We start from the raw sequence: 25,942 nt of genomic DNA, 5'->3' as shown, positions 1-25,942 counted from the left end.
TGGGGATATTCCCATTGGCTTGTATAATGTTAGTGTACCTTGTTTTTTATGTGCCTTGATGTCAATAATCTTATAAATCAACATTAATTCAACATAACTTATTTTTGTGAAAATATGATATAGCTCCTATACCCCATGGATTTCAGGCTAGATTTTTTGGCACCATCAAAGGTCAATAATAATGAACCTATTGGTACCCATTTCGTTGCTGTCGATTCTGGGTTTTTTTTCTATGAAAATTTGGCCATCTCCTTTCTTGTACACTACCTGAGTACAAGAAATTCTTTAGTTTTTATTTTGGTCAAAAGTCGTCCTGCAACATTATTTTTTCGGTTCAGTAGTTTAGAATCCTTAAGGATACAAACAAACAGAAAAATGTTTATTATACCTCAAGTAGTATACATGGTTAGCCGTTTTCCCGCGGTTTCAGCCGCGTCCCGTGGGAACTACTGCCCGTACCGGGATAAAATAAAGCGAGATAGTATAGCTTCCTAGCAGTAAAAGATTTTTCAAATCGGTAAGTATAGGCTAGTTTCGGAGCCGTAGCAGCATTATAACATTCCCATCACAAGACATGCTCAATTCAATTTTTCTTACATATTTTCGTGGTATATTTTTTAGTTACATTACTACAGAAACATATATAAAAACTCACCGTTTAACAGTCAAATAGAAGAGCTCAGTGATGGCCCTGACGGAGTAGTCCGGCACGAAGGTGTGACGCAGCATGGAGTCCATGTTGATGTTCTGCAGAGAACCCATCGCTGACGGCGTCGGGGACTCCGCTGCCAGGAGAACATCATGCTTATAGTAGCTTATTTAAGATGTATATTAGTAATGGGGTCTTATTTTACCCTTTGGGAAAGGAACCCTAAAATTAGGAGTCAAATGGGATATTAGTTAGGCAAATGATGATGATGATGATAGTGATGATGATCATGATAGTGATGATGATGATAGTGATGATGATCATGATAGTGATGATGATGATAGTGATGATGATAGTGATGATGATGATAGTGATGATGATGATGATAGTGATGATGATGATAGTGATGATGATGATAGTGATGATGATGATGATAGTGATGATGATGATAGTGATGATGATGATGATAGTGATAGTGATGATGATAGTGACGATGACGACAATGATGATGATGATGACAATGACGTTTAACAGTCAAATAGAAGAGCTCAGTGATGGCCCTGACGGAGTAGTCCGGCACGAAGGTGTGACGCAGCATGGAGTCCATGTTGATGTTCTGCAGAGAACCCATCGCTGACGGCGTCGGGGACTCCGCTGCCAGGAGAACATCATGCTTAGAGTAGCTTATTAAGGGCATATCTTATTTATAGAGTCCTGTTTCTGGATAAGGAACTAAGGACCCCTAAGAATAGGGAAACCAAGAAAGCAGAGAACAATTTTTCCCATTTCAAAAAGTAGGTATTAGCCGTGACAATGATAATGATGATGATAGTAATGATGATGACAATGATAATGATGGTGATGATGAGAACCCATCGCTGATGGCGTCGGAGACTCCGCTGGAGGGAGGAAATCATGCTTATAGTAGCTTATTTAAAATGTATCTTAGTAACTCCTAGCCGATTATCGGCCACGGCGACTGTTCTCATGTAAGGAGATCAGCCAGCTGCGCAGGACATATTATAGTGCACGAGCATCTGCTTGGACTGCGGTGCACTCACTATTCCTTCACTCTCATAGCGCGATGGGACGACAACTTAGGAGTCAAATAGTGTATTAGGTAGGCAAATGATGACGTTGATGATGATGACGACGACAATGATGATATTGATGATGATGAGCGTATTTCTTACCCAGCCCCACGTTCTGCGTCAGAGCCTGTACGCCGAAGTATGTGAAGGGTCCGGCCTCGAACACGAGGTTCCACTATGTAGTGCCCTATGATGCTGTACAGCGGTGTTACATACCCAGCCCCACGTTCTGCGTCAGCGCCTGTACGCCGAAGTATGTGAAGGGTCCGGCCTCGAACACGAGGTTCCACTATGTAGTGCCCTATGATGCTGTACAGCGGTGTTACATACCCAGCCCCACGTTCTGCGTCAGCGCCTGTACGCCGAAGTATGTGAAGGGTCCGGCCTCGAACACGAGGTTCCACTATGTAGTGCCCTATGATGCTGTACAGCGGTGTTACATACCCAGCCCCACGTTCTGCGTCAGCGCCTGTACGCCGAAGTATGTGAAGGGTCCGGCCTCGAACACGAGGTTCCACTATGTAGTGCCCTATGATGCTGTACAGCGGTGTTACATACCCAGCCCCACGTTCTGCGTCAGCGCCTGTACGCCGAAGTATGTGAAGGGTCCGGCCTCGAACACGAGGTTCCACTATGTAGTGCCCTATGATGCTGTACAGCGGTGTTACATACCCAGCCCCACGTTCTGCGTCAGCGCCTGTACGCCGAAGTATGTGAAGGGTCCGGCCTCGAACACGAGATTCTCTCGCCCCACCGTCACCTCCACGCGACCTTCCAGGATCAGCACGAAGTAGTCCACCTGGGAGATACAGAAATGGATCATTATACTCTTGCCACTATATCAAATCTATGTGTGGTCAGCGCAACATATTTTCTCCTTCCAAACTCCGCGTATCTGCCGTCATCACTAGCCTCCGTCAACGGTTTAACGTACATAACAACCTTTACCGTTTTTAATATTAATAGGATTTTGCCCAAATAAGTTAAACTTTTTATATCATTATTCGGATTACATTTGAATTAAGAGAGTTTTCTGACTAAAAAATATATCACAAATTACTACTACAATATTATTATCGCGGTCGATAAGACTACGCCTCATATGTAATGTACTTAGGTAAAATATACAGAAAAAAAAAAAACATTTTATACTTGAATTTCTCGCTAACAGAAGAAGCGTTCATCTTCATCTACAAGTACTCTCTAAATACTACTTTAATAAATAAATAGCTAGACAAAACTCACCGGCTTCCCCTGCTGGAAGACATAAGTGCTGGGATCCTTCTTAGTCTTGCCTTTCAGCTTAATGTGGTGTATCACGTCTTGCTTCAGCAGCCTTCGTAGAACCGTCTCCGAGACTGTGTCTGGTCGGAATGCGTCGACGCCTGCAAGAATTGTAGAGATCTTGGAGAATCGGTAAAGTTTTTTGCTTGCAGTGCACGTGTATATCAACTGAACACGGCATTTTAAATTCATTCATTATCAACATGGCGACATACCCAAGATGGACCAATGACTTGTAATGTATTCCTACAATATGGGTATCAAATGAAAGGGCTTGCTGAGAATTATTCGAATGACTCAAAAATATAACATACTAGCCGTTTTCCCGCGGTTTCACCCGCGTCCCGTGGGAGCTACTGCCTGCACCGGGATAAAATATAGCCTATGTTACTCGCAGATAATATAGCTTTCTAATGGTGAAAGAATATTTAAAATCGGTCCTGTAGTTTTTGAGCTAATCCATTACGACTAAACAAACAAACAAACAAAGTTTTCCTCTTTATAATATTAGTATAGACACATAGAAACAACTCAAAATCAAAATAGATTGATCTAATTAGGCTGATAAATCGGCACTTTTCCAACTTAAGCCGGCAAGTGCGAGTCGGACTCACGCACAAAGGAAAACGAGCAAAAAGTTTGTTGAATGGGAGCCACCTAAAATATTTAGCAATATTCTAGTTTTCGGTATTTATTATAGTAGCAACTCTTCAACTGTCTTGCTGTTAGGTTTATGAAATACGGCCTGGTGACCGACGCACAAACGGACGGTAAGTTCCCTGTTTAACCTTTAGGTGTGGACCCATAAAAATGGTTTTTATTCGATATTCTGAGCCGCCATTAAGTTTGATACTCACTGGTGCTGAGAAACTGGAAGGTGGCGAGCGTCAGCTGAGGAGATATGTGTATGCGCTGGTTTTCATGTCGCTCGGCGAACGCGGCGAAGTCCTGTAGCTTGTTCGTCGGCTTGTTGCGGCGACGTTTCGAACGGTTGTCCACTGTTGGGGAGAAGTCAAAGTCGGTATCAAAATGTATAACTTTGAAAGTCTAAGTAAGGAAAAACAGTGAAGAAGTAAATTACATGTATGGTTTCGTATTCACAAAACAGGAATTGGTCCATGAAAGATCTATAGTTTCTCCTAAAAAAAAATTCAGTGGCTGAATGCTATGTCCTCAATTTTCAGACGCACGTGACCTTGACCTTGGTTAAAGCCAGGAAAGCTTAGAGAAGATATTGGTTTCATCAACTAACTTGGACTGTATAATTTAATCTGATCTAATATGACCTTGACCTTAGGAAATCCAAAGTGTAACGTTGACCTTGTAGATAATGCAGCAGTAAAAACAGCAGCAATGTCAGTCTGTATCATCTCTTTTATCTATTTTCCAGTGACCGAAAGTATGTGCCTTTACTTTTACGGTAAAGTGTAATGTAAGAACACTTACAGAAGACACCGGTCTCATCAACGATGATAGCCTATATATTTTTTTCCGACTTTCTTTTGCCCAAACATGACCTTGACCTTGGGAATTCCGAAGTTTAACATTGACCTTGGGGATAATGTAGCAGTATTTACAGCAGCATTGTCGGTCTGTATAATCTTTTATGTGACCTTGACCTCAGGTAAATTGTAAGTATACTCACAGAAGACATCGGTCTCATCAACAATCTCTGCCTGTATCATCTCCTCTATAACATCTTCCAAGGTCACCAACCCCATGGTCTCGTAGAATGGGTCACCCTCACCCTCGTTGTTGATGCGGTGGACGAACGCCATGTGACCTTTGTGACCTTGGGATGAAAGGTTGAGGTCATTTTATTCTGGAATATTAGCTAAATATGGTTGTAATTATAAAAAATACAAAAAATAGTGCATATGGATAACAGTGTCTCATCCCAATTATATGCAGAGACACACATAAAATAAATCCTAGAAAATAAATCTCATTTAACTAAATTCGAAAACTCCCATTCACAGAGATTATTCGAAGAAAAAATGTGAGGACCTTTACATAGTTCTTCTTCCTCCTGCCCTGTTCCCAATTTTACTTGGGGTCGACGCAATATGTCCTCTTCTTCCATTTTCCCCTGTCACTTGTCATACTGACACTCACTCCCTATTCATGTCATCTTTCAGGAAATCCATCCATCTTTTCTTAGGTCTTCTTCTTCCTCTCCATCCATCTACATTCATACTTAGCACACACTTTGTTGCGTGCGTATCATCATTCTTCATTACATGCCCAGGACTTTTACATAGTTGATGAGCACAAGAAAATCAACAATCAAGTAAAAAGGCACTGATTATTTCTCAAGAAATCTCTTTAAGCAGGCCTGCTATCTCACTGTAGTTACCAAAAATACATGTTTTATGTCGTGTCAGCAGAAGGACGTCTCCTGCTAGACAAAGGCCTCCCCAAAGTTACACCCTTATCTAGGGTTTAACAGTATTAGGCCCGGTTGTTCGTACGTTACGGTAAAGTTAAAATTTGACCAATGCGATGTCAATTTTGACCACGGCTAATTTGACGTTTTTATTATGAAATTTTAACGTTCGTAAAAACTAACTGGTACTTCAACAACGCTTTTTGAATTTAAACCCTGTTAATTTTACTGTAACTAGAATATAACCCTAACCTTGACGTAACTGAGCTTCGAACAACCGGGCCTTAGTATATGTCTTCTCAAATACTCCTCACCAAAAAAATCTGCAACCTACCTTCCTTAAACTGCTTGAACATGACATCCAAGGTGACATCTTCGAAGACAAAGTTGCAGGGGTTCTGATAGTACTGGCACAGCGTCCGCAGCGGCGTGTTGTCGTCAGGGTCCACGAACGCCAGGTCTTTGATGAACAGCACCGTCACGATGTTGCCGCGACCACCCTCGTATACTGGGATGCGGGAGTAACCTGGAGGCAGGTCATCCATCATCATCATCGGCGCTTTAATGTACTCCTATAGGTAAGCTTCTTCTAAATATAAATAGTCACATAAGACTGAAAAATAGCATTTTGGTCAGTTTTACAAAAGACCTACCGACCGGATCCTAAAAACGCACACCTTTCATCATTCAAACTTGGCTGCAAAACTAGCACTTTATGAAAGTCAATTTAACAAAAGACAGATTTAAAAAACACACCATTCACTACTTCCTATGTGTTTTTGCTGGGAAGAAGAAATGGTGGAACCAACTTTCCAGTAAAAAATATCTTGAAGAAAACCAATGAGCGTTATGGTAAAAGCACGCTTAAAGGAATCAACCGCAAAATTTTATTCTGGGGAGGACGCACAATATACGCCTGTCATGGTAGGTCCCGGCTGTCATTTTAACATCTTTGGCAGTCGTTAAAGGTAGTCAGAAGATAGTAAGTCTGACATCCAGTCTTACTTATGCAGTATATGTAGTAGAGAGCTGCATAAAGGTATATTTAGATTTTTTTTTTATCACGTGCACTGCTATAATCATTTTGTCGAGCTAATGACTCATTGTTAGCAAGTCAGCTATTATTATAAAATACAAGAACTATTCGTCTTAACGCTACTTTGTTGTAATATTTATTTCCTCGGTGTTGTTATTTGTATTGTAATATTTTACGATTGGTTACGCTTGTTGCTACACAATGGTTTCTTTAAGTACTGTTAACATAAAATCTTATATGTTAACTTATTTTTCGTTGACTAGCTGATTTCCCGCGGTTTCTCTCGCGTTTGGGGGAAAATATTGCCAAAACCCGGCTAAAATATAGCCTATGTTACTCGGGAAGAGTGTAGCTTTCCAATAGTGAAAGTAGAGTGTAGCTTTCAAATTTTTCAAATGGTTCAGTAGTTTCGAAGTTTTATCATAGATTTCATAGAAGACTTATCCTTAATTACGCGATATAAATGCGAAAGTAACTGCTGTACTTTCACGACTTAACCACAGAACTGATTTAGATGACATTTAGTACATCCAGTCTAAGCGCCTGAGAAAAGTATAAGGTTTCATCCGAATGCGTGAAGTTGTTCCTTCGGGACGCGGAGAATAATTAGCATTCCATAATAAGAACATTCTATGGAAACTTTTACCGCATCTGACAAAACGCTGCATAGTTAATATTACACAATACCATCATAACTCGTCAGTTGGCGATCATCCAACGGGACAGCTTACGGTAAATATAAACGCCGTCTTTAGACTAGCGTTATGAAATATTTGAAGTATCACTCTTCATACATTGCGCAGTTTTTTATCTAGTGTGCCCTTATTTTAAATAAGTTCCCGAGAATATTTTTTGCATTTAATATTTTTTTATTTATTATAAAATAGTTGTTTTCCTCAACTAGTTTCACTAGCGTCCCGTAGAAAACCACTACCCAGATAAAATATAGCCTATGTTATTTGGGAATAGTGTCGCTCTCCTACAGCGAAAGAATTTTCGGTTCTATTCAGTTCTATAGTTTAAGAGTTTCTAAGGTAGAAACTAAAAAATATTTCCTCTTTATTATATTAGCATAGAAAACGAAACTGAATTAAACTTCATGCTAAACTATTGCAATCCTCCCATCCTTCTTGTAAGGTAAAATTCAGTCTTTTATTCACTAGAAGCGACAACAAGGTCTTTAAATGGAATGGTGGACCCCACATACCAAACGGTTCGAAAATATAGTTCCAAACAATACCACTTACCAGACTTAACAATCTCAGACATAGTCTCGAAGTCCAGCACAGAACTGATAGGTAGCATGAAGACATCTTCCAATTTCGTCATCACATCTGATACAGTCTTCTTTCGAAGTTCAAGAGCTCCAGAAATTATATTAACTTCATCCTTGTCTAAATCATTAACGTCTGTTGTCACCTATTGAGCAAGATCTTTATTAGAAGGAAACATTTTGAAAAAAGTTTTTTTGGTTAAGCCTTTGATAGATTTTATCATGTTATATTTTATTAATTTGTAGTGTCTTGGGTTGAAAATGAATGATTTATAGCTTTTAATATTCAGCAGAGTGGACAGTTATTTAATGTTTAGTTTAATTTGGAATGGTTGCATGCATATTTAAAGTTACTGAAGTAGGTGTACCACAGGGTAGTATATTTGGTCCACCTTAATTTTATGCTATATCATAAAGATCAGGTATTTACACAATATTAGTTTATAACATTGTTCATAGTTATGTTATCATGTCTAGGTTTAAAAAATGGTTTCCTGCAGGAATCGAACCCATACGAAGAGTTTACTATTCTATTGGAAATAAGGGTCTATTTTCTATGCAAAACATGCATTTATTGGCAAAATTAAAGCTCAATTTTACTTAGGTATAAATATTGTAGATTTTTGATATTTTTTACATGAACTTAAAATACTGAATTATTTTATATTGTCTTCATATTGATATGGAAAATTAATAAATTTGAAATAAAATAGATAGGTAAACATTAAAAAAATCTTAAAAGATCTCTGATGAAGATATATCTGTAATTGAAAACTTTATTAATTTTGAATATTACGCCAATGTACCAGATTTTTTTCAGTCAAAACCGTCTTAGGTATGTTGAAAATTCCTGTAAAAATAAGAATAAAATTATAACGGTAAGGTTGTAAGGTGTAGCAAGGCACTAAGGCTATAGGAATCAGCTCTGGTAAGGGACCTTGGTTCAATCTAGCGTTTTCTGTGGGTACAGAAAATAAGGTATATTCTGTGTGTGGTGCGTCGTGAAATTCTAAATAATTTCGTTTATTATTTTGACAGTAAATTGAGATTATGAATGACGATATACTACATAAATTGTTTTTAATAATTCCGTGATTTAAACAACAAAAGTTTGACACCAATAAAAAAAAAACTTGATTGTTTTAAAGACATGCCAAACGTCTGTTTAATTTATTTGTCCTATGCAATTACTGTTATTTTTTTTCAGATAGCGTACGGATTTTGGGCTTTCGTTAGGCTTAGTTTCAAGAATGTTAAACCCCGAATAACTCAAAAGTTACTTCCTACTAATCTTTTTCTGTCACAGTTTACTTAAGTAGGTATGACAGAGATAGAATGATTTTTCATTATTCGTGCGCAAGTCTTAGACTTAAATCATAAAAACCCTGTTTAGAAATCACTGTTATTGCCCAACTTAACACTACCACGGCAAGATACCCCAAAAAAATTTCACTGCACACCTCACTCTACCAGTATTCACACCACTAAATACGCCTACACTACCATTCACTAACAACCGTTCTGAACAATACATACCTGTCTCACACTCTTTGTACGGAACGCAAAAAGAGACAAAGTCTCTCTCACCTTCACAAGCTCCTTGAGTCTCTCGCGGTTGTAGACGCTCCCTATCTCCTCGCCTAGGAAGTAGTCGAGGAGCTTGCTTACTGGGAACGCGAGCGGCGCTGTTAGGGCCATTACTGCCTGTGGGATTAAAGAAGATATTAGTCTATACTTATTAATATTTAAAGAGACCAGATTTGATTGTTTGTATCGTATCGAATAGGCTCCGGATGTACTGAACCAATTAGAAAAAACCCAAGGCCAAGTGCGAGTTGGACTCGCACACGGAGGGTTCCGTGTCATTATTTATAAAAAGGACAAAAAAAATCACGTCTTTTGTGTGGGAGCCCTCCAAAAAAATTATTTTATTCTAGTTTTCAGTATTTGTTGTTATAGCGGCAACAAAAATACATCATCTGTGAAAATTTCAACTCTCTAACTATCACGGTTTATGAGATACGGGTACGGAACCCTAAAAATCTTGGAAAGCTATTCTATTTCTGAATAATTGGAAAGCTATTATATTCTTGAGTAATGTAGGCTATATTTTATTCCGTTTTGGGAAGAAGTTACCACCATCGATCACAAGGTTAAGCCCGATTGGCGCTGTAGTGCCCATTTTATCATGACCAATTCCTTCGAGTTTCGGAAGGCACGATAAACTGGTAGGTCCCCGCTGTCATTTGAATATCTTCAGCAGACGTTACGGGAAGTCAGAAAGCTTAACAAACAGTCTTATAAAGGGGTTTGTAGGTATCTAGTTTGAGAAGCACAAATAGGCAGTCGCTTTATGTGGCACACTGGTACTCAGCTGCATCCAGTTAGACTGGAAGCCGACCCCAACATAGTTGGGAAAAGGCTCGGGAGATGATTGTTTTTCCAAGCAATAAGACGACCAAAATAATCTATTTCTGTAATAACATTTAGTTTTTTATGTTGTTTACAATTGACTGATGTTCTGTTTTATTTTATGTTCAAACGTCTTTCCTTTGATATAACGTATGTTTATTTTAAACAAAGATTTGGCTAATTTCAAAGTCATCTCATCTGTGTAGACTTTTCCCAACTAAACTCTTTTGCAAAAAAAGCGGGCACCTATGCGAAATCTTAGTTTTAAGGACTTTACGTGTATTTCAAAGGGTTTTAATGATTTTAGTATGTTTCTAGCATCAAAAGAGTTAGCCGAGCATGCGTGAGAGTGTATTCTAAATTTGAATTTTGTACAATTGCTAAGAAATTGGTTAAACCTTGTTTTGGACTAATTGCTAGCAGAAAGTTCGTCGGTATTTCGAAAAGTTTTTGAAGTGATTTTCAGAAAAATGATAATGCAGTTTTAATTAATGATTAATGTACTTTTTTGTTGGATCAAAACATTTTTGAAAAACTATGCGTATTTGATAAAATTTTCACCTGCTCGAAATGGGATATACTGATGGTTGATGGCAATGTTAAGAGTTTCGGTATTTTAGTGTAAAGCGTTCTATTGTTTAGATATTATACCCACGTGTTTTGAAATATCGCTTTTTCATAAATAAACACTATTTAGAAGAGTATCAGTACTTTGAGCTGCGACAAAACCAATTTAAAGTAAGCAGTGCCGATCAAAACTCGTCTCCTATCAGACTTTGACATTTTTTAAAGTCTTGAAATTCTACAAAATATAGAAAATAGCACATAGACTGTGAGCACGAGGTCTTAAGGTCTCGTAATCACTGATTTTTAAACAACCTCGTCTCTTGGGAAACTCCGTAGACCTCTGAAGATCTATGAGTCTGAGCGTTCAAATAGCGTGTTTTCATCCCACGGACATTTTATTAAATAAACTTGCCTACAATGAGATTTCCTGGCATCTACAGCACTTTCTTGCTTAAATCATAACAATATTTGGCTATCTGCTCATTTCTTAAGAACCATACGTTTGGCCAATAATTTTGAATTCTTGACTCCCTTTCAGCTAAATCATCGTTGAGTAACCCGATACCTATGGAGTTATCGAGAGCTTCAACGCGGCAATAATTTGACTTTTTAGATAGCTTTAACCCTCCTCATCATTTTTCATGTGGTTAATTATAACATTTATTGCAAAATTTGGTATTTTTTAAATGTCAAAGTGCGATAGGAGACGAGTTGTGATCGGCACTGCTTACTTTAAATTGGTTTTGTCGCGCCAAAGGTACTGATACTCTTCTAAATAGTGTTTATTTATGAAAAAGCGATATTTCAAAACACGTGGGTACAATATCTAAACAATACAACGCTTTACACTCAAATACCGAAACTCTTAACATTGTCATCAATCATCAGTATAGCCCGTTTAGAGCAGGTGACAATTTTATCAAATACACATAGTTTTTCAAAAATGTTTTGATATAATAAAAAAGTAGGTACATTAATCATTAATTAAAACTGCATAATCATTTTTCTGAAAATCACTTCAAAAACTTTTCAAAACACCGACGAACTTTCTGCTAACAATTAGTCCAAAACAAGGTGTAACGAATTTCTTAGCAATTGTACAAAATTCAAATTTAGAATACACTCTCACGCATCCTCGGCTAACTCTTGTGATGCTAGAAACATGCTACAATCATAAAAACCCTTTGAAATACACCTAAAGTCCTTAAAACTAAGATTTCGCATAGGTGCCCGTTTTTTTTGCAAAAGAGTGTATTTATATGTATAGTACCAGTGTGCCACAAGGAGCGACTGCCTATCTGACTTCCTCAACCCAGTTACCTTGGCGACCCAATACCCTTTGCTTAGACTGCTTGTCAGGCTTTCTGGCTTCTGAATACCCGTAACGACTGCCAAATGACAGCCGGGACCTACAGTTAATTGTGCTTTACGAAACACGGATTTCAAAATGCATTTTATAAACGCTTATATGTAAAACGTTTATCTGACCATGTATAATATAGTTTCATGGTAAAATAGCGTAATCAAAGTGGTAATTTTTTATGGCTATTTAGTACTCGTGACGTTTTTACATATTTTTTTAAAGATGTAAATTCGTTATCGTTAGGAGCCCACTAGAGGAATGTTCAAAACATTGTTTTATATCACTGAAATGTTTAAAATATATTTTTGTACCCTTAAGGGTCCGGGGCTACTGTACCGATTTAAAAAATTCTTTCACTGTTGGGAAGCTACACTATCCCTTGGTGACATAGGCTATGTTTTAACCACGTACGAGAAAAAATGCTGCGCCGACCCCAAATAAAATTGGGGTAAGGGTAGGATGATGATGATGATGTACTCTCTCACTGCACTCGCTCTAATTTATATAGTACCAACAAGCTATTTTTCCGCGGTTTCACTCGCATCCCGGGAGAAACTTCTTCTCGTACTCGGATAAATGTAGCCATGCCACTCAGGAATATAGCTTCTCAAAATTGTCAATTTCGCCTTTAGTTTTTTTTTTTTTTTTTTTTTAATTAAAAATCCTGTTCATTATATTAGTATAGACAAAAAAAATCTTAACCAAACATACCTTAGTAATCATAATACTTTTAGCTCCAACCATGAGGCCATGTCTCGAACAGATAGCCTGAGGGGTTATCTCGCCTAACAGCACAATAGCTAACGTCGAGAAGATGACAGCGAACAGTCCAGAAGTCGGTCAAACCTAACCGCGTGCAGCTGAGTACCAGTGCTTTATAAGGAGCGACTGCCTATCTGACCTCCTCAACCCAGTTACCCGAGCAACCCAATACCCCTAGGTTCGACTGGTTGTCAGACTTTCTGGCTTCTGACTACCCGTAACGACTGCCAAAGATGTCCAAATGACAGCCGAGACCTACAGTATACTGTGCCCTCCGAAACACGGTTGATTTCAAACTTTAAGGTACAAACTAACATTGTTTCTTCCTCAAAATAACAGTGTAGATTAGACAATCAACAAAAACACATACCTTAGTAATCATAATACTCTTAGCTCCAACCATGAGGCCATGTCTCGAACAGATAGCCTGAGGGGTTATCTCGCCCAACAGCACAATAGCTAACGTCGAGAAGATGACAGCGAACAGTCCAGAAGTCAGCTCATCCAGGAGTATGGTGAAGGTGGAATTGACAGCTACGTTGCCTAGGAGTATGCTGCAGAGGAGGTAGTTCCCGTGGTCTCGGACTGGCATTATGGCGCGGGCGTATTTGCGTTCTTGTTCGGTGCCTGTAAGGGGACATTTTATATAAGTCTGTGGAGATCTAAGGGGGAGGCCTATGTTCAGCAGTGGACGAACTATGGCTGAGATGATGATGATGAATAAGGCTACTGATGGCTCTTTGAATGGATTTTTTTTTAATGTTTTTTGGTGTGTCATTTGTGGTAATAATATAACTCAAAGTAATTCTTGATGTTGTTGTTTATCTTCCAAAGGTCTTGCAATTAAAAAATCCGATAAACTGTTTAGTGTAAAATATAACAATATGCCGGATTGTATTCTTATTGTATGTAATATCTTTCTGAATTAGACAAGGACAGAAAAAAATATATTAAGCTTTTTTGTGTTTAAAACTGTATAAAATGTTTACTTGTGTATGTAAATAAAATCCAACGGATATGATGAATCTATGCTTATATTATAAAGCTGAAAAAAATGTTTCCTTTAACGCACTAATATCAGTCACTCCTAGACAGATCCGAAAAAAAAAACAGTTTTAGATCACCCATTTATTAAGAAAAGTTATAGGTAGGCATAGGCTTCTCTTTATCCAAGTGTGTAGAGCAGTTTCTAAAGGATACGGGTGAAACCACTGACACTATCTAATCAAAACTAAAAATCACCATAATTCTAGTACAGTAGACTGCACATCAGTGGTAACTGTCATGCACCTTAACTCAATAGTAATAAATACGATTTTCCTATAAAACTGTTACCACTGACCTGAAGTTGACTGTACACTTACCAGTATTAGATATAATCTTCAACTCCGTTCTATCCAAAGACATGAGTCCTAGGTTCAGCCCGGAGAATAGCGCCGAAAAGGTCAGACACGTCATGATGAGTGTCAGAGTGACCCACAGCGGTAACATCTTGTTGTGGGACGCGAACATCTTGTAGGCTTCCGTGCCTAAGAGAAAAGGGGGAAAATTCAAATATAAAATGGTTTTTTTTATTAAAACATCATAACCTAAGTTAAATAGCTAGAGAGGTCTGATCTTAACAGTCGCGGTAATAATATACCTCAAAGTATTTTTTTATATATTTAACTCCGAAAATTCTTAGAATTCGAATGCAATCCGAATTACTATTTTTTATTTACCAGTTCATAGAGTTACATTTTAATTATAAGAACTTTTACATAAAAGCTACTGGATGGACTTTGATGAAACTGAAACTACTTAAAGCTTATTTACATATCATAATAAAAAATAGGCAATTTTTGATCCACGTTCGATCCACTTACCTTGATGAAGATATTTCTCTTCATCTTTGAAGGGATCATCAACGCCTAACTTGAGGTTTTTGGCACAAATGTAAAGGTTGGAGTCCGATATAGGAGCTGGTGCGACCACATCGAATAAAGCTGTCTTGGGTCTCACTGATCCTTCCTTAGCCTGCGAACAGAAAAGAAAAGAAAGAAAAATCATTCATTACCCCAAAACTAGTCATAAATATTGCATTTATAATGAAGTTTCTTAGCTAATCATGTATTGTCATCAGAACTCAGAGCGTGTGCAAAATTTCATCCTAATCGAAGATCGGAAGTGGGTCAAATTGAGATTTACAAGTAAAGCGAATATAAGCGTGTTAAAATAGGGGGAAAAAGACATGAGCATACTTTTGTCCGGTTGCGGGAAATATTATCCTCGTAACCTAACCTAACCTACCTGGAGTGTAAGGCCTCCTTTACAGACCATGACGAATTTCAACCTTATTGCATTTGACTCATCACCTCCAGAGCCTTTTCCCAACTATGTTGGGGTCGACTTCCAGTCTAACCGGATGCAGCTGAGTACCAGTGTGACACAAGGAGCGACTGCTCATTTGACCTCCTCAACCCAGTTACCCGGACAACCCGATACCCCTTTGTTAGACTGGTGTCAGACTTGTTTACTAATGACTACTCGTAACGACTACCAAGGATGTCCATCATTGGATAACTGTATTTGACTGAAGCTAAAAATGCTTGTAAAACATTCTAAAATTGTCAGCCGACGTAATTTAAGGGCGCGTCTAAATACCGCTCGGGGAACTAATAACCAAAATGGATGTGTGGGACTATTCGTAAACGTGATGGAACTAATCTCGCAAATTGTAGGTTGGTTTCTAGGTGAATACACCCCAGCCCATACGGCCTTTATATGCTGTCGAACTGAGGATAATAATTTAATGAGAGGTCCCGCACCATTATCAAGTCATAGAAGCCTAGTGGGTAAAGATCCTACCTCTCAAGTACGAGTGCGTAGGTTCGATTCCAGGTAAGGCAAGTACCAATGGATCTTTTTAAGTTTGTATGCACTTTTAAGTATGTCTTGGACACCAATGACCGTGCTTCGGAAGGCACGTTAAGCTGTGGGTCCCGGCTGCCATTGAACATCCTTGGCAGCCGTTACGGGTAGTCAGAAGCAAGTAAGTCTGTCACCAGCCTAACCGATCAGGTCCGATAGGGCAGTCCTTCGCTTCTTGTAAAGCGCTGGTACTCAGCTACATCCGGTTAGACTGGAAGCCGACCTCAACATAGTTGGGAAAATGTTCGGTTGATGATGATGATGACTTAACTCACCATATATTCTCCTTTGAGCAGAAACTTGCAGGGCTGTCCGTACTGCTGAACTTCATGAGTGAAAGCTATCACCGTCCTTGAGGTGAGGCCGTCTCCGAACAATCTGGAAGATCAGTCTCATACTGCAGAGGAAATACAACCGAATTGCTAGGAACTAAGGTGGTAAATGTCATAAATCATGTTGTAACAATGACTAAAATGTAAGATAATGTACAGGTTTGAAATTGTAAATAAATGTAAAAGAATTTTCAGTTATAGCTGGAAAGAATGTGACTTATGAGAAGACGTTAGAGACGAGGCGTATGAAAGAAGACGAAGTGAGGATGAAGGGCAGAGACGACGGGTAGGAGGATAATGATGATGATTTCATAGAACACTTTCAGTAAACAACTGATTAGATTAGGGTGAATTTAGTTTGGAAGAAAGAAAAAACTTAGTGCAGACGTATTAATTAAGTAGTTCAATCAGGACGCAACCCTATTTTTATAGACGTTTTATTTGACGAAAGCGGGAGATTTGTAAGCATAAATCGGGAGCTTTCAGTAGTGGTCGAGTCGCCGCGTCATACAAACAAAATGTGCATATACATTTACACACACAAGCATGGCTCACCCGCTTTCGTGAGATGAAATAAAACATCTATACTTATCTATTAGTTACTACAACTTACCTCAAAGTAACTCTCGAATCAGCCAGCACACTGGGTATACTTTCATCAATAATTTTCGGCTCCTTATCCGAATTCTCTATCCTTAACCCTTCAATATTCACAATAAAAGTATCTGCTTTTACGCTGAAAAATTCAGTTTCAGGTACCGTTACATCCCTTGGTTTTCTTAAAGCTTCCATAGCTTCAACATTTCTAGATGGTTCTATAGTTCCATCTATACTTGAGATATCTCTTTTGAGTCTTTCAATAGAATTCTCATTTGTATCAACATTGAAGTCGGTAATAGTTTTATCATGTTGTATATCATTTAAAGGCACATATTTCTCGTTGGACAATACTTCTATATCTTCTCTCTCTTCTCTTGTTAATGTTGGTGTCTTCTCTAGATGGTTTATATCTATGTCATGGGTTAGGTCTGCCCATTCTGTGTTTGTTTGTATGTCTGTTTGTAAGGTTGGGCCTGTGATCTGTTCATGTCTGTGGACAAAAATAAGTTTATTAGTACTTTGCAGGGAATATGGATTGAGAAGGGTTGAGGCGGCATGGCTGAACTTAAAAACCTTTGCTTAAAGTAGCCTAATTATATATTATTCATATGGTCCATCTAATGAAAGCGCATATAGGTAATTTACTTATTTTTAATTGTACCTTTCTAAAGATGAGTTAGATTTGTATTGTTTATGTTTCGTTAGTTTCTTTATAGTTATTCCAGAACTAAAGATTTATGAAAATATTTATAAACAGATCTGAACAAGATACTTTAGCCTACTATTTGCAATACGAGATTTTTCCTCGAAGATACAGCTTATTGAAAATCACCTAAGAAAATCGATCACAAAAATATTCTTGAATTTTCTGCGAGGAGTAATTAAATTCATTCATCTGCTTATGAAGTGAGACTATTTAAAAGTTTAGTAAGTAGTATGTGGTCATATTTGAAGTTTTTAGAACATAGTCGTAAACTAAAGCAATTTTAACACCGCCAGTCAAGTGTTGCGTGTCTCGATCTAATTTTATAGTTCTTTGCATATAGGTAGGTGCAGAGAAGGAGGCCGGCGTAAAAATAGAAAAAGGGCACTCGCCCTTTACTACTGAAAGTTTATTTATTAAATGAAGAAGCTGACTATCCGTCAGTTGCACAAAGGTCCATTAAAGTTAAAGCTTCTTTAAATCTATTGCTGTCTCTCTCTTTGTCAACAAGATAAAAAAGTGTTAGCAATAGATTTAATGAAGCCCTAATTTTAATGGACCTTTGTGCAATTGACGGTCAATTAGTTACATTAAATTTCAACTTTATAGCTATCGTTTTCCATAAGATAAAAGCCTGGTGACAGCCGTACAGCGAAGTCTTAGAAATAGGGTCCCGTTTTGCTCTTAGAGCACAGTTACCTAAAATGGAAATGAGGTAAGAAAAGGTGTCCAAAACGTATGCATCAAAAAATGTGTTAAGTCTATATGTAGTTGGATGGAGAGGCAGAAGAAGACGAAGGAAAAAATGGATTGATTGCCTGTAAGATGTCACGAACACTAGGGGAATGGATGTTATGATAGCTGACAGAGACCAATGAAGACGGAAAACGTATTGACTCCAAATCTATACTAATATAATAAAGAGGAAACATTCCGTGTTTCTTTGTTTGTACCCAAAAGACCGATTTAAACATTCTTTCACTCTTAGAAAGATTCATTATTCATATTTTATCCGGGTACGGGAAGAAGTTCCCCGGGACGCAAGAAAACAGCTATAACACAGTAATGTTTACTCGTACATACAACCTTTTATTTTTGATAATTTATACACAGAAGCTTGGTGTTCCTTTATTCATAAAAAGGCTTTGGAGATGCCAAAGGTGCATGTTTGTCATAAACAGTCAGACAGCCATTGAACCGCTGAATGAACCCGAGGCGTCTATGTGTCTAGCTTTCAATATAGCTCACTAGACCATTGTTCAGATTCCGGCTAAATTGGAATACTGCCAAATACCATAGGCTTGGTACTTTGTTTATTTATTAAATAATTATGTATCTCTTTAATTAGTAGGTATAATAATAAAGTTTTAGGAGTCAATCTCCGGTACTAAAAACTTTTTTGTGTTTGTAATCATCTTTGGCATCATGGCCAAGTCTTTTTCAGTACTATTTTGGGTGGTTTCCTGTCTAACCACATTCAGCTGAGTACCAGCGTATTACACGGAGCGTTTGTTTATCTGAACTGCTTAACTACTTTCAAGTAAAACCATAAGTAAAACTGGTTGACAGTCTTCCAGGCGTCCGACTACCCGTAATGACTGTCAAAGAAATTTTTTTCAAACTCAAAAACGAAAACACTTTTCGAACGTCAAAAACAAAAGAGCCCCCGAAACGCCGGCCTTTCACCACTTCCTATGTGTTTTTGTTATTTATATGACAGCCGAGACCCACCAATATAACGTTAGAACATGATGATAATGATGATATCCTGCCATCCCTCATCCCTCTTCATGAACGTAAGGCTAAGGCAGAAGACTTTTTCATTCCTTCCTAGCTTTATGAGCAAGTAAGTACATACGTCACAATATCAAAGGCTACACCTTAATCTGCTAATGGCTTTAAAAATACGTTTCTCATTCACTATGACGTGAACATCGCGTGACGTAGGTACACAGTGCGACACGACATAGTCTATTAATATTGTTGTATAGTAAATAAACATAGGCTTGCCAATTTATCCTTACTATGTAACGTGAAAAACGGGTCGAATGGTCAAAAGGTTGAGGAGGTCCGTGGATGAGTATAATGAGATCCTTCGTGTTTCGGTAGGCATCTTTGGAAGTCGTAACGTGTAGTCATGCATAAGAAAGTCTGACTACTCCCCTTTCCAACTCTTACCCGTCACCCCCGCTTTCTAAGTAGGTACGTCCCCGTATAAGAGTTTCATTTTAACCGACTTCGCAAAAAGGAGGAAGTTCTCAATTTGGATGTTTGTATTTTTTATGTCTGTTAGCACTTCGTACCAATTTGAACAAATCTTTCTTCTTTAAAGGGTAACAAGTAATTCCTAAATGGTCCCATTGTTATCAGGTAAACGATCTGATGATGCTAAACTATTCAGTAACTTCACGGTGGTCAAAATATACGAACAAACCAAACCAAGCTACTACTACTACTACGCCAAGCTTTAAATGGCTGATTTCAGAAGACGAAAGTTATTTGACGAAAACCGAAATGAGTATCTACATAGTGTTACGATTCAATCGACATTTACCTTAACAAGATTTACTTTCCAACTCACCGGCCGAGTGAAAACCGTATTATACGTGTATTTCGTGCGCTTCTACAATTAAAATTTCAGACTGAAATATGCCGTCTTCATTATGAAATGCTTTGAATGATTCGAATAGCTATTCTGAATGGATTGCTTTGGTTTCAGTGGTTGAAATTGAAAGTATTTTCCGACAGTTATTTATTGAGCTAGCGTGGTTATTAGCGATCAATCCCTCTCTGCGTGAGAGGAGGCCGCAGCCCAGCGCTGGGGCGATGAAAAAAGGGGTGTGACGACGAAATCTTGTTACTAACATTTAGTACAGGTGATATTTACTCTATCTTGCTACAGACTAGACTAATTTGGATGTTGTATGGAGCGAATAAAAAACAGTGGTACTCAGCTACATCCGGTTAGACTGGAAGCCGACCCTAACATAGTTGGGAAAAGGCTAGGCAGATGATGGGTTCAGCAGTGGACTTCCTATGCTCAGATGATATGATAAAAAAATGGCTCGCCACTATTTAAATACATTTACGACTATATCCGAGTTATCTGACAAAACAAGACGGTAATAAAAAGTTTCTGAAACACTCTTTATAGTTTTCCAATCTTATTTTTCTGCTGACGCAAATGGCTTTGACCTTCCGAATCCATATTCATAAAATAGTGGTTTGATTGCGTATTGAAAGCTTTTGTACTTGAACTAAATTCGGTTATACAATACTAACTTTTTACAGCGGTTTTCCTCGTTTTCAGTGGGAACTACACTGCGCAACCGGATAAAAATCTTAGGTATCACGATACATGGGCTATCTGACACTGCATTTTTTTAATCGGTCCACTAGTTCCAGAGATTAGTGCGTGCAATGAAACAAACTTTTCAGCAGAAACTTAAATATTAAGTATTTTCTGTTTCACGTAAAATACACTGAATTGATTTGGATAAAACTTGACAGTGTCAGAATAACACATAGGCTTATCCATCCATCATCATCATCCTCCGAGCCTTTTCCCAACTATGTTGGGGTCGGCTTCCAGTCTAACCGGATTCAGCTGAGTACCAGTGTTTTACAAGGAGTGACTGTTTATCCAGGAAACTAGTTTTTTTGACTGACTGGAACTTGGGCGGTTTTTCTAGGTACTAGCGACAATTTTAACCATCAACGTCTGTTCCCTAATGACCAAATCTTACTCCAATCATAGGACTGGCATATCGCCAATATACCGCTTATGAAAGGGCACGTGTTAGTGACACACAACACATGACACACATGTGTGTCTGACACAACACATGTGCTGTTGTGTATTTCTGGAGTGCATTCACGTGTTGTTTGTTTGTTTGTCAGCTGTTTTGGTTTGTCACGGAAATTATTGGGACCTACCTGTTTGTTGGGGGACTTCTTCTTGTACTCGGAAAAACTAAAACCTATATACTAGAATAGCTTTCTAATAGTAAGAGCATTTTTAAAATCGGTTCAGTAGTTTAGTAAACAAACAAAAAAGGTTTCCTATTTTTTACATTGATTTTCAAAATGTACATTTTCGACTTGCTCCTCGTGGCTAAATTCGCGGAATGATCAATCATAAGCATCGCTTGGCGCTGTCCGTTTATAGATGGGCGTCCCACCCAACTGTCATTTGAACATCTTCATCAGTCGTTACGTGTTAATCAGAAAGAAAGCAGTCTCACCAAGGGGTATCAGGTTGCCCAGGTAGCTTAGTTAAGGAGGTCAGATAGGTAGTCGCTCCATGTGGCACACTGGTACTCAGCTGCATCCGAAAAGCGATCCCAACGGCGGTCATGCAAATATTTGCAATATTTTAAGTATTACACAGTTTTTACCATCCTATATTCCGACTCGGGACACAACCTTTTCTCATTATTTCTGCAATGCTAGTTCCAGGCTTAGGCCGTTACGTAATAACCTTGTAGGCCATAGTTTGTCAACTACTTAGACTAAAATATCTGGGTCGCACTTATGCGTGATATAAAGGTCATGGGAGGGGGTTGAGGGGTGGTAAAGTTCACCCCCTTGGTAGGTCAGATTATGTCGGATGTGGGTATAGTTGCTGTTTTCTGCGACTTTAATCATGTTGGAAAGAAATAAAGAAACGTTTTTTTGAGTAGAGCACAGGGGGTGCGAGATTTAACAGTGGTAAGCATGGAAATATGTACATATATTATTTAGATTACAAAAAATAGAATTCCAAAATTGTAATTTTTTTCTAATTTGATTGGATTTAATACGCGTTATAAAAAACTACTTTCCGCCAGCCGTTTCACCTACGTCCGACCGTGGGACTTTGCGTAGCCGGTTAAAAAGTCGGTAAAGCTTTCTTCGTGTATGGAGTATCTAAAACCGATTGAGAATCTTGAGATTAGCGCGTTCAAACAAACTCTTCAGCCTTTTAGTATTAAGTATCTTCAAATGGGCACCTTTCTCGTGTTTCCTTATTTATTGACGAAAACAGCAAAATTCCTTCAGTAGAGTTCGAATATTTCGCGAACAAACAGATAGACAAAGTCCTCCATAATTTTAGTGTTACAGCAGAACAATTTATCGTCCGTACCGCCAGACAATATCATAAAAACTATGTTAATTGAGAAGCTATGGTGTTTGCCAAATATTATGGCGACCCCTCTGGTCTTTGAACTTTGCCTAAATGTCGTCGACTGTCTACAAAAGAGTCTAGATATTATACAATGGCACTATATTACCGCGTGTTTCGGAGGGTAAGGTAAACTGTAGGTCTCGGCTGTCATTTGAACGTATTTGACAGTCCTTACGGGCAGTCAGAAGCCAGTAAGTCTGGCAACCAGTCTTGCCTAGGGGTATGGGTTGCCAGGGTAACTGGGTTGAGGAGGTTAGATTAGCAGTCGCTCCATGTGGCACACTAGTACTCAGCTACGTCTGGTTAGACTGGAAGCCGACCCCAACATAGTTGGGAAAAGGTTCGGGAGATGATGACTATATTACTGCCTGGTCAGTTTAGCGCGAACAATCCCGCAGCCCCGGCAGGCCTTGGCCCTGAGCCCCGCTGCGATGGAAATGGCCTTAGACGGTTATTCGCAGCACAGTCCACTCCAAAAGCCTAGGCTAGTATACAAAACTAGGTTACGTAACTTTTTTTTAAGAAACGTTTAACATCTGACAATAGAAGCAAAAAGTTTGCACTTTTAAGGTTTCTTTCAGCAAACAAAAGGCGAACGAACCAAGTAAAACGTTCACTTTGTAAATAACTGAAACCTTGTAGAAATAACTTGTTTCTTTGGCGGTTCTTTTTTTGCTTGTCATTTGTTTTTTTTATTCTACCTGAAAACTGAAGGTATGTTTTGAATGCCAACTGTCGATCGCACATGCTGCGACTGCATGAAAACAATCGATTATCTGAGGGCAACTGCACGTGCTACTGCCGCTTCAAAACGGTTTTATGTAAATACATACAAACCAGTAGCGCAGTTTTTATCGATGGCAAAAATCATCAAATGACCCCTCCCGCTGTGGGTTAGCAGCGGTGAGGGAGTATCAGACTTTTACGTAGTAACTATTATAGTAATCTGTGCTTTTACTGTATATAAATCCATCGTGTTACTTCGGAAGCCTTTTATTTATGTATAAAAGGCTTACGAAGGGCCGCGGTGACTCTTTCGAACAATCCTTGCAGCCCCGGCAGGCCTTGGCACGGCTGGCCCAGTAGTGTAGCTGCGGCCGACTTCATGCAATCGAAGCATGTGCGATCGGCAATTGCAGTCGCCAGCTAGCATTCAAAAAACACCCTAATGGTGGATGCCCATCTGTCGGAGCAGAACACCCTGAAGAAATTGTTATTATATATTTTTTTAATCATTATTATAAATTGAATGAGCCTTTCTTAAATATGGAAGTAGCTATATTATGTAATATAGATGTTTACCCATTCATGGATATACCGCCCTAAGCATTGCTTAACCTTATGATCAACCCATGCTGTTATTTCACTCATGTTATCCTTACTAATATAATAAAGACGGTTATTTTTGTTTGTAGGGGCTCCGAGACTACTAGATCAGTTTGAAAAATCCTTTCACTATTACGAAGCTAGACTATTCCCAAATAACTGAGTCTATATTTTTTCCAGATACAGGTAGTCGTTCGTTCGGAATGGGGGTGAAACCGCAAGTAACAGCTAGTTCTAAATAAAGTTACATTATCCAAAATAATTAGTGCCGGTTTTCAGTATTGTGTCATAACAGTGTGACTGACCATCCTTAGAAAGTAGGCTAGACATAACTGATTAAAATAACTGTGATTATCTACTAATACAGAACATCTGACTAGTTTAATTCTAGTTTTCTTTATTAATTTTTTTATGAAGTTAAATATTTATATACTGTAGTGGAAAATGTGTATTCCAGCTTGATGAGCATTTTATGGGCATGATCAACTAGAAATTAAATATGTATTTGGTGATCTTCCTTGGTAAATGCTTTTTTTTAGTTAGCCTGTGCTGTCCCACTACTGGGCAAAGGCCTCCCCCAAAAGCCTACCACTTTTCTTTATCCATCGCTGCTTGAGGCCAGTCCGAGAGGAAGCTGTCCAAGTCTTCTCTCCTTTGCTAAATGCTACTTATTTTAAAACTATGATAGTGTGTATACTAATATTAGGTATAAGATATTGTTATTGTTACTAAAATTATGCATCTCTTAGTTGTCCGATTAAATTAATAAATAAAATTATATTCTAGGGAAACATGTTTTCTTTTTCCAGAAAGTGGGTGACTCAATCTAGTGTGGTTAGGTATAAGTACACACTCATTGTCTTTGTGTGACTCAGTCAGTACTCAGTACTGCAGAGTACATACAAATGCAATGTGCATGTATGTTTACACACACAAGTTAGGTTCACCTGCTCTCCTAAAATTTAACATCTGTAGCAATTTTAACTTTTTGTATGAAAAAGTTCAAGAAAGAAAGTTCAATGTCTTAAAAAAATCTGTTATAGTTTTACTTAGGTTTTTATTCAGTGGAGGACAGTCATACATGCTATAAGATATGATGAGAATTTTTTGGACAATCTGTTTTGCCCCATTTTGCTATCATCCAGTTTTTTATAATACAACCAAATGTCTTATTAAGTACTGAGTATTTAATAATATAAAGAAGCCAACTGGTTTTGGTATACTAAGCTATATTAATTATCAAGAAAATAAAATCCTACAAATATACAAAAACCAAGATATGCCTGTATTTCATGAAGTCTATTTATTTTCAAATACAATAGGAGTTATTAAAAATAAACCCTTTTTGTTAACATCGCAAAAAAAAACGAATATATTTTAGTAAACTATAAAGAAATTACTCACGAATTATCGCTCTTCACATCCAAGTAGAATTCAGCGCCCTGGTGCACCCATTTTCCTCCAAACGGACTGTTTTTCACATGATTTTCGTACACACAAAAATACAATTTCGTATTCGCCACAGGCAAAATAATTTCTAATTGTGTTAGCCACTGCGTGGTAAAAACCTCTTTTAACTCGTAATTGGGGTATATGACGTCACATTCACCACCCCTTGAACCTTCCACTGGGGTTAATCTCCACGAAAAATGCCCGAGAAACTCACCACCCTTGATATTTAGTAAATATTTACAATTTACAGTATCACATTTTTTGTTGTCCAATTTCAACGATATTATCCGTGGTTCAGACACACTATTGTTGGAGGCGTGCACATTAAAAAATAAGTATATTAGTAAACCACAAGTCCGCACCAAATTCATCACTTGCGACATTTTTGCGAGTGCAAAATTGTAAAGAAAACAAGGGTTCGTGTCGCGTCGACGGCTACAGCGACATGTTTCCGTTTGACAGTTCGGCGGGCAATTGTTGCCGGAACTGCAGTAATCCAAAAACTGTTGTCATATCCTGTTTATATTAATTTTTATTTACAAGCGAACACTTATGTGTTTATTTTTTAGGTATTTCATATAAATTAAGACGGTAAAATAATTGAACTGTATTTAAATAATTACAAACAG

The 25,942-nt window shown here is 38.2% G+C and overlaps 1 protein-coding gene across 1 annotated transcript in view; it reads right to left on the bottom strand.

Moving 5' to 3' along the window:
- LOC110381567 (unextended protein) overlaps positions 1-25,812 on the bottom strand; it is a 34,322-nt gene extending 8,510 nt beyond the window's left edge. Inside the window, exons 1-14 of the mRNA XM_064043003.1 lie at positions 25,266-25,812; positions 16,679-17,155; positions 16,009-16,111; positions 14,689-14,839; positions 14,188-14,352; positions 13,194-13,450; positions 9,307-9,423; positions 7,694-7,865; positions 5,745-5,936; positions 4,670-4,816; positions 3,882-4,022; positions 2,986-3,125; positions 2,413-2,539; positions 656-785 (exon numbers count right to left, since the gene is read on the bottom strand). Of these exons, the coding sequence (XP_063899073.1) occupies positions 656-785; positions 2,413-2,539; positions 2,986-3,125; positions 3,882-4,022; positions 4,670-4,816; positions 5,745-5,936; positions 7,694-7,865; positions 9,307-9,423; positions 13,194-13,450; positions 14,188-14,352; positions 14,689-14,839; positions 16,009-16,111; positions 16,679-17,155; positions 25,266-25,696 (2,750 nt within the window). The 5' untranslated portion in view covers positions 25,697-25,812. The remainder of the gene's footprint in view (positions 1-655; positions 786-2,412; positions 2,540-2,985; positions 3,126-3,881; positions 4,023-4,669; positions 4,817-5,744; positions 5,937-7,693; positions 7,866-9,306; positions 9,424-13,193; positions 13,451-14,187; positions 14,353-14,688; positions 14,840-16,008; positions 16,112-16,678; positions 17,156-25,265) is intronic.
- Positions 25,813-25,942: the final 130 nt, after the last annotated feature.

The sequence above is a fragment of the Helicoverpa armigera genome, chromosome 30 (genome assembly GCF_030705265.1).
Source record: "Helicoverpa armigera isolate CAAS_96S chromosome 30, ASM3070526v1, whole genome shotgun sequence".
NCBI lineage: Eukaryota > Metazoa > Arthropoda > Insecta > Lepidoptera > Noctuidae > Helicoverpa > Helicoverpa armigera.
This window is presented reverse-complemented; position numbering and strand designations above follow the sequence as displayed.